A 10,571-nucleotide genomic window follows, 5' to 3' on the forward strand; every position below is an offset into this window, starting at 1 on the left:
ATGAAAATTACTTTGCATGTTAGTCAAAAGAAAAAAAAAGTATGAGAAATTTTGCTTAACAAACCTTAAGAATTAGTATTTTGGGTATGAAAGCATTGTAATGTTAACTGATAATGTGCCAAATTTCGTTAACATACGCTAACTAATTTAAAAGTTATGGCATAAAAATTATAACAAGCACACAATGAGTACGAGGTCGATCCGACGGACGAAGCCCGTGTTGAAAGGGTTAAATAATACATCATGGACGTAAACTTCATAAACATCAGCTTTTAAAGTGCTTTGACCACATATTTCTATTGCTTCCAAGAAAGCATAATGGATGTGTACTTTTACACACAGTACATTTTTAAGTGCTTTGAAGAATTCTACTGATTTGCAAGTTTAGGAAAACATCATGGATGTTTATTTTATACACATTGGGTTTTAAGTGCTTTGGAAAATTCTACTGATTGCGAGTATAGGAAAATATCGTGGATGTTTATTTTATACACATTGGGTTTTAAGTGCTTTGAAGAATTCTACTGATTTGCAAGTTTAGGAAAACATCATGGATGTTTATTTTATACACATTGGGTTTTAAGTGCTTTGGAAAATTCTACTGATTGCGAGTATAGGAAAATATCGTGGATGTGTATTTTATACACATTTAACTCCACCCTTCAGAATGCATGCAAATAAAAGCAAGTGTGAGATGATTTCCCTCAACATATTTGAACACGGTTATTACAGGCAGTTTCTCTTTCACAAATTCAGGGGTAAAAAGAAATATGATCTTTAGTCGTGGTATTCAAACAAAGCTGTAACTGTATGCCCTTCTTCTTTAGAAATGCTATACTACTTCACAACTGTGATTATAAATTGGATCTATTCTTAATGAATACCTAACTGTTAAAAATCTTCTTGATGGGAAAACAACACTAACTCAAAGCACTATCTGTTGAGAACAAACCAGTAATTTGTTTTAATCAGTAAATACATCCTCAGTATTTTAAATGTAAAAAATATCACAATTTTTTCCGCATATTTTGAATCTTTTCAACACTTTTACTTTCAATGTCCAGTGCAAAAAAGTCTTGGCTAAACTAAAAACCCTTAAAAAGTATGAAAAATAAAAGGTTGTTTTCCATTTAAATGCCTTTAAACACATTTTTCTCAAAATTGACATTCTTGTAGTGGTTTTTAACTTGTAACTTCAGATCTGTTGATGCTATAGACTTCACGATTGACATAAATATGCATTATTAGTGTATCTAAAGTGTGTACTAAGGTAAAGTTGATAAGATGTTTGGTTTTTAATAAATGACTATTAACGTGTCACTGTAGTATATGTTCTACTTTGGGCATACTCAATAGGGTTGTAATTTGACCTCGATTTAACTTAGTTTTCCGTATGCTAATTCAGACTAATTATTCACATTTCCATCAGAGTCTGGACCCATTTCTTGGAGCATTCAGTTATGTTTGTAGAAGTTTTAAGGAATACAAGACATTTCTTTTGTATTTTTATAATATAAGAAAATAATTTGTTTTTATTTAGTTTACTAATTATCACTCAAAAACCTGTTTTTAAATAATGAAACTATTTCATATGAATAAAAGGAATACTTTAACACTTTTTGCCCCAGTGGTAAATAACTTTTCTATTTGTAAACCTTCAAAGATGCTGATCTGATAAAATTGTATTACTCAAAGGTGTCATTCAAACCGACACAACTTTTCCTAAGAAGCTAATTGTAAGGACACATTATTTACAGCATAGATTATGAGTTTTTATTGCTGTTATATTAGACAACCAGTATTAAATGTACCATTACTAAAGATTCAGTTCACTAGTGTGTACTATTACTTACTGGAATGGACCACCTTAAGGGACTCTTCATGAAATTACATTGCAACTTTCTGTCAGATAAACAGAATGACTAGAAGAACAAATACTGTAATAATGATTTTTCCTATAACCTTCAATTCATTATTTAGTAGGAATTAAATTAATTAATGGAAATATGGGAAAGTATTAACTTTTGAAAGAAAATTACATAAACTATAGTTTTAGCATCTAAATCAATATAACCGACCTCTTTCAAACGCACATTTATACAGTATAGTTACTCAAATGTTTAAGCTATTTTAAAGTTTTGTAAACCATTGTGCGTGTTGTAAACTTAATGCCTTATATAAACACATTTGAACATTTCTATGTAATTTTATGTAAGGAAAGCATCATTTGATAAACCTAAAAAAAACTTGTGTTTCAAACCCATAACAAGAGTAAACTAATGATTGGAAAACGAACTGGTCTTGAACTGGCATTTAGTGAATTTAATTCCTCTCCTGATGCTGTCAAATTTGTGTTTATGTCAAAGCTACTTAGGCTATCAGTCAGCAGCATACTACCACCTACACTAAGGATTTGACTGTCACTCTTATAATGCACCCACAGTTTAAAGTCTGGAAATATTTAGTGGGATTGCATGGATTTAAACCCTACTTTCCAGCTTCAAAATCCAGAAATTTACCACAGGGTCACTGAGAGCTGTCATAGAAGTGACACTTTTCTTTTAAACAAATGGTTACTGTAGAGTTTTGAATAACTTGAAAACAGAGAAGTTATAACAAGGATTTCAGACACAAACATGAGGAAAATATAGGTTTATTTCTATTGGTTAATACTAGACACCTAAATTGTCTCGGTCAGAAATTTGTTACTCTAAATCATTTTCACTGTGCACACTTGCCGATTATAGTAAGACGACCGACAAACTCATTGTTTAAAAAAAAACTATTAAGCTAAGTATTACAAACAGCTGTAGAGTATGAAAAATTTTACTTAATATTACAACTGACAGCTAAGTTACATTCAGGTTAAAATGTTTGTGGTTATCAAAGAAGGAAAATATTCTCCTACTGTAAAGCTTTGCAGATTAAGAAAACAAAATATTAACAGATCTCCTCTGAGTAAATTTCAATACTGGTTTACTTTATAGAATAGTTTGTTGTTGTTGTTTTTCTTAGTCTTGACAAAATTTTGGAAACACACATTTCTGTTAATTTTTATGTAGCTATAATACTAACTTTCCCGATGTACCATTAATTTTTGCATATAAAAACTGAACCACAAATACTGATGCTCTTAAAATTAATATTTTACAATAACAATTATGAGAAAAAATTAAGATTGAGTCATTTAAAACATTCTCTCGCAAGGTCAAATGAAGCTACAAAACCATTAACCAAGCACCTTACAGCATATCTGAAATAAAACCACTACCAAACATGAAGATAGAAACTACAAGATAATTTTTTATCACGTCAGTACCACGGCAAACAGAGTATACAAGGTTTTATTCTGTTTTACAAATATAAAATCAATAACTGTGAGGCGTTTCTGCAGATAAGGGAGAAAAATAACATCACTTCTGATAAGGACTTAAAACAGTCAAATTAAATTAAAATGGAATAGCCATCTTGAAAGCTTATACGTGAAATTTATAGACAGATCTTTACATGTCTAAAAAGTTTCTACTTTTCAAATTATTCAATACCTAAAATGTAAATAATAACATCACTTCTGATAAGAAGGACATAAGAGAGTCAAAGTAATTTTACATAATAAGCTACCTTGAAAACCACTTGTGACATTTATTAAAAATTCCGACCTTCAAACTACAAAATTTCAATTTTTCATGCAACCAGGTTTACCCAATATGGAAGACAAACATTCACCATGATAAACATAAAGCAACAAACAAAACGTTAAGGATAACATTATAATTTATACATAAACAACGAAACTTGAGGTCTTTACTAATGAGAACATAAATAATGGATGAAAATATTTCACATCTCAAAGTTTAATTAATATATATATATATTAAAGTTAATAGGCAAAAACTTGATACTAACATGAAATTTAATTCATGATATTGAAATCAGTGCTGGTGGTCAGTCAATCACTTAGGGCTGCTTTCCACAATATGTTTGAGATGGCAGACGATTAACTCCCTAATACCTAAAGTACACTACTGCTTGTGGTCAGTCTGGTAAGATTACTTCCAACAAAAATATGGGATGGATGCACCATAAGTTGTCAAACACACAAGTTTTTAAGTTGTAACTTGGGATAGCTGACCATTAACTTCCTACAACATAAGCACACTAGTGCTAATGGTCAGTTTGACAAAGATGACTTTGAACAGACACGTGGGATGGATGCACCATAAGTTGTCAAACACACAAGTTTTTAATTTATAACTTGGGATAGCTGACCATTAACTTCCTACAACATAAGCACGCTAGTGCTAATGGTCAGTTTGACAAAGATGACTTCGAACAGACACATGGGATGGATGCACCATAAGTTGTCAAACACACAAGTTTTTAATTTATAACTTGGGATAGCTGACCATTAACTTCCTAGAACATAAAGCACACTAGTACTTGTGGTCAATCTGATGAAGATAACTCCTAATAAAAATATGGGATAAATAACCTTTAACTCGCTACTACAGACAACAGTTTTGTCCTGCATCTGAAGCTACAACTTTTAGATGCTTCTTCATCACATTCAAACAAGTCACTTTTCCAGACTTATAACAAAGTAATATTATTTTAAACCCTTATGTTAACAATATCACAGGGCTTCTTAATACTTTACTCTTAAGATGCTTAATTTTAACAGAATTTTTATTATTGCCTTTTAACAAATGTCTGTCACCAATACATTGTGCAAACTTAATAACAGCTTGTAGTTGTATAACCTCTGATGCAAACCAATCACAAATACTACAACAAGGTATTCACAATTGTATTTGTATGACTTTCCATACAATACCCACACTTGAAAAATATTATAGAAGTGGCATTATGAAACAGTTTGGCGAGGTGTACACAATTATACAAAAAATATTTTATGCTGCATCTTAAAAATATTTCAATTTATTACTGCATTAACATACTTTACCAACAAATACTTTTCCTAAAAACAGTTTTGTATAACATTAAATCTTCATAGGAATATTTGTACTATATATGGTTACTATTACATATTTTCATGCAATTTTGTATTCTTTGAAAACCTCATATAAAATATTAGTTGGATTACTTAAGGCCTACAAAGTTAATAAATAACAGTATGTAGATGCAAGACAATACTTAAGTTTAACGACCCTTTTCATAAGGGTACATTTTCTACCCATAACTAATAAAAATGACATCACAAACTAAAAGCTTGTGAAATTGAAAAAAAATTAATAAAAAAAACGTATTTTGAGTAAATGTCTTTAGATTCGAAGTTTCCAAGTTTTGTGTGTCTTGGTTACTTATCTTATTTAAAGACAGCTATGGAGTATTATTAAAGAGTATAACAAATGAGAAAAGTATACTGGTGGTATATCGTATTACGAACTACTTACAATTTATTAGTTCTTTTATAGCAACAAATACTAATTGCTTAAAATACACAAAAGTGTGTTAAGTACACATAAACTATTTCAACAACATGATCATATAACTCAAGAATTCCAGTCATGCATCACAACAGTTTGAGTTTAAATAGCTGTGCTTCATATAGCTAGATACTTGGCTAGAACACCATAAACATTTTATAATATATTTCAATAATAGCAAACAAGAATTTAGGCAACAACAAAAGTATTGTAAAAATACAGATTTATATCGTTAAAGCCATGCAACAGGATTTCTTGAAATATTTTGTTTTAAGTCATTTTTGTCAGTTAAATAGAGAATAAAAACTTTAAAACCATGGCATGTCCATCCTAAAATATAACGGGTAAAAAAAACAATTTTATAAAGAGAAAATATGTTTCAATGTACAATTTCTAACAACAATAAATTTCTGTATTTTTTCACACAAACACACATAGATTCTTTTGCTAAATTTTAAACACTCCATGTACTGATGTACAGATAACCTTAATAACAAGGTATCCAAACTGTAACCTGAGACAAGATTTTACAGGAAATCTTAAATGGGGCGAGTGAAATTTGCTGGGAAGAGACCCTTTTGGTTGGTTGATTCTTTGATGCCCATGAGCCATCCTTCTTCCTGCAATGATTTTTTTTTTTTTTATCATTAAGTCTTGTAAACTTTTAGTAACAAATCTATTAATTGAACTATTATTATGGTCACTTTGAAATATAAGCATTTTTTTTTTAATTTCAATGCAAAAAAAAAAAATATCTGCAATAAAAAAAGATTTTCAGTGTTTTATCTTCAATTGAAAGAACCATTTATATAAGTTATATAACTGCTGAATCCAGGTTTGTATAAAATTATCCTGTTTTCTGTGTGTGTGTGTTAAAAATTTATTTTCTTCTTCACCAGAGGTGAAATTGAAAAGAAAATCCATAACATAGTAGCCTAATGCATTTCTTGATTGGCCGTACCCTCTGCTGTTGGACTGCAATTTTGCCCATTCAAGGCTCATCAGCACAGCTTGGATCAGTAAACCAAAGAAATACTATTAGGTCTGTTATAATGGTGGAGTGTATATAATATCTATGGTGTTTTGAGTCTATTTTACTTCACCAATATGAATTAGGTTACTTATATGGTGAAATAAAATAGACACAAAACACTACAGATATCCTGTTTTTTTATTTTTAGCTTTAAGTTACCTAATTGTTTTATATATAAATACACCATTCAATACCAGCGGGGTTCACATATTCATTTTTGTCTGTTACAGTACTTAGTGTCAAGAACTGACCAACAGAAAATGAGTGAAATTATTCACCGTCATAGGGAATTCCATCAGTAATTAGTGGGATTAACTGAAATATTGACGTTATTTCTGTTTGTTTGTTTTTTTCACATAACTCCATCATTAAGGACCCTTAATAATAAACCAATAAGTAACTTGGTACGTCATTTGTTTGGAAAAATGTTCTAAAAGCTGATGGGATCTATATGGATCCTCAACAGTAATTCTAGAGTTAAATGAGCAACAAAACAATTCTAATTTCCCAAAAGCACAAAATCTAAAACATGACGGAGAAAACATGCTATAAAATTATTACTTAAATAATCAACTTCTAAAATATTCCAATTAAGTTATACTGGTAAACTTGTACTAGTAGTCTTAATCAAACAATCACATCAACGTGAGTACTTTAATCACCTGTTCATCAGGATCATCGTATTCTACCACTTGAATGATCTCCCCAGATTCAAAGTCTAATTCATCCTCATCTTCTGCCGTATACTTGTACGTAGCTCGAACCTAATGGAGTAAGTTAACCAAGTTCTGATATTACAGAAGTGAAAGGTAACTAACTTAAGATGTAGTGTTACAGAAATACCATAGTTAGCACTTGGACAATGTTTGGTTACAGATCTGTAATAAGAGTTTTCCTTCTGATGGAACTGTGATAATTTTGTCACGAGAATAAGAAAAATTAAGGAATCATAAAATAAATTAAGAGTCATTCAGAGGTTTAAAATGAAATGAAAAATCTCTAATAAAAACAACAATACAACATAGAAAAACAAATGAGGCAAATGTGATTATTTCTAATTAACTCTGTATGTCACACTATTGTCATGCTATATTTTCTAACATAATTATTTTCAATGCTGTATTAAATTTACCCAAAACACAAATAATTGAGTTCACGTTCAATGCTTCTGATTTTTCATCTAATTAGTATATTAAACTAAAATTTCAAGTAAAGTGATAGTTTAACTTCATAAATGTAGTTTCTTTACAAACCAAAACTGAAGGGTCCAATTTTTTCTGAGCACTGTTCGCCTCTAACATGTCAAAAGGAGAAATACACAAAAACATCTAAAATAAGACAGAAAACAGTCTTTGAAAACTCTAGTAACAAATATCAAGTTTTACCCGATAAAAAACACCAGGTGGAAGGCCTGTTGTTGTTGCTCCCACAGGGATATCATACAGCTCCTCGAGCTTCTTGGGATCTATTGATCTCAATGGTTCATCATCAATGTTGTTCTGTCCAGCCAAAAAAACCAAGACTACTAAAACTATGATACATACTCAATATCTATCTATATACATGAGTGATAATGAAAAAAAAAAAGCAGGTAATAAAAATTTAAAAATCTTAAAGAATGTAGTACACTGAAAAGCAATGCTAGACAGAAGATACAGCCTTATTCTGAATTATAATTATAAAAAGCTATGAATTCTAAAGCATTTTGTTTGTTACAGATATTCGTACAAAGCTACACAGGGATTATCTATATTAGCTGTCTAGTTTTAAACTAATAGACTAAAGGGAAGACAACTAGCCAACAACACCCACCACCAGCCCTTGGGCTACTATAATTGAATAGTGGAATTTAACCATCACTCTTATAACACAACCATGGCCCCAAAGTGAGGAGTGTGATTTTGAAGCAACGAAACATATATATCTAAACTAAGGACAACAAGGGACCTTTTGGTCAATCTAAGCCATCCTATCCACTAAATGAAAATAAAACACTCAAAGCCAGCCCTTATCATTCAAATATTTACTAAACCTTCCCTTATGTTATCTGCATCCAACACATTTGAAGGCAATCCATTCCAAAATGTCAATCACCCAATTAGAAAAATACAGCTGTCTTAGCTGAAGATGACTCCTACAATGTCCAAATTTACTTATGTGTCTCCTAGTCTTGTTGTTCTCACCATAAGCTTGAAAAAAAGATGATGCATCAATACTATCAATTCCCTTAATAATCTTGAACACTTAATCAGATCCCCTCTAACCCTTCTTTTATCAAGGAGAAATAATTTCAGAGTTCTTAACCTATCATCATATGACAACCTTTCCATCCAGGTATCATCCTAGTAGTCCTCCTCTGAAGCCTTTCCAACAATTCAATGTTCTTCTTAAGGTAAGAAGCCAAAGACTGAACACAATACTCCAATACTCAACCTTTATACATTAATTAATGATCTCATTCAAAAACAAAGTCTGATATTCCTTCTCTTTGGAAATGATCAAATGCCAAGTCAAGTATTCTCCAATACAAACAAAATGTTCATTATATATCATAAATGATTCTTCACAGGCACAAACCTACTGAAATGATTAAGCAATTAAGAACTGATTCAACAATCCCAATTCTCCAACACTCAATGCTTACCAATGTAATGGACACTAACCTCCATAACACTTAAATGTGCAAGGGATCATTTCAAAACATTTCTCATGATGTTTCATATGAACAACACCTTCCTCAGCCTTGAGCACATGGCTTTTAAGTATATATGATATCAATACAGATGTGACAGCATCAAGTGTTAATTGTAAGAGTTTGTAGGTAGTGGAATACTGAACAAATGATGATGGACATTTAATCCTTATTGCTGTCAATTTCAAATGTAACTTGGATGAAGAAATAAAAGCCCAAAACAAAACAAGTTTACTTGATTGGAATGTTTTAAACTTCATATGCATTTGCCACACAATAATAAAATATCCTTATGGCAATTAACAATTTAGCTACAATTATGAAAATAACATTTCTCACAATGTACACATGTACCTAACAAACAAAGCAAAAACTCTGACCTCTGGACCAACTGGCTCATATTCTTTGTCAGTCTCCCTGTAGGGCGGAGATATAACTTCATCAGAGAAAGAATTTGCTTTAGGAGCCACTGGCACATCTCCACGGCTGTGTTCTATTAATTAAACAAATGCTTTCTTAAACCATTCCTATGATTGCAAGACAGTGCAATTGCAAGTTAATTTTTCATTAGCATCGAAAAAGAAAACTACTGACACATTTTTAAGATATAATAGAATGGAATAAGCAAGTATAATATCATTTAGATTCTATTAAAGAACCTTTTTAGGTAAGATTGGATCAGTAGCACACTTGGCACCAGCCAAAAGAATACAATGACCCAACTGCTGACAAAACTTTAAAAGCACCAATAAATACTCTATAGTTGCAGTCATTCAAGAAACATACCTTATAGCACATTACTGTAAATGAATAGTTTAGTGTGTAATATGATTTAACTGACTTAGAGAGTTTTTCAATACATTTATAATTTCAGGTCAGTAGCTAATAGGCTTCACATTAATGAAACCTTTATTCATTTCAGTAATAGTTGTTACATCACATTCAGTTTTATTATACATTTCATATGATTTTCTCTTCATTTCATCAAACCCTTTTTATATTCTTATGACCATTACTGTTACAGTACATACATGGTCCCAAAGTGTGGAGCTAACTTTTTTTAGTAATGGGACACAAACCATGAATCCTCAGATTCACAACCTGTGCACGCTAACCACTAGGCCATGCTCAGCCCTAAAGAAATTATTAGTGGAAGTTATTATTGTCATTTGTTATATTCAATGACAAGTGATTTCAGAATTTGTCTGAGCTGGCCACAGTTTGTCATATTGCAGAATTATGATAACGTGCTATACTCTTTGTCAGTGAAATTATGCCCATTTTTGAGAAAAATACAAATGTCATGAACTGCTTGTGGTGTAACAAATTCTGTTACTTCCTGCACAAGTATAACAACTTCAGATCACTCACACACTTTAATCACAACTCATATATTGAT

At 31.1% G+C, this 10,571-nt stretch overlaps 1 protein-coding gene across 1 annotated transcript in view; it reads right to left on the reverse strand.

Moving 5' to 3' along the window:
- Positions 1 to 2,637: 2,637 nt before the first annotated feature.
- The window catches only part of LOC106458692 (amphiphysin-like), a 39,771-nt gene continuing 31,837 nt past the window's right edge, over positions 2,638 to 10,571 (reverse strand). The window contains exons 11-14 of the mRNA XM_022384967.1: positions 9,553 to 9,665; positions 7,866 to 7,979; positions 7,143 to 7,244; positions 2,638 to 6,067 (exon numbers count right to left, since the gene is read on the reverse strand). Coding sequence (XP_022240675.1) covers positions 5,987 to 6,067; positions 7,143 to 7,244; positions 7,866 to 7,979; positions 9,553 to 9,665 — 410 coding nt within the window. The 3' untranslated portion in view covers positions 2,638 to 5,986. The remainder of the gene's footprint in view (positions 6,068 to 7,142; positions 7,245 to 7,865; positions 7,980 to 9,552; positions 9,666 to 10,571) is intronic.

This window comes from Limulus polyphemus, unplaced genomic scaffold (assembly GCF_000517525.1).
Source record: "Limulus polyphemus unplaced genomic scaffold, Limulus_polyphemus-2.1.2 Scaffold501, whole genome shotgun sequence".
Taxonomy (NCBI): Eukaryota; Metazoa; Arthropoda; class Merostomata; order Xiphosura; family Limulidae; genus Limulus; species Limulus polyphemus.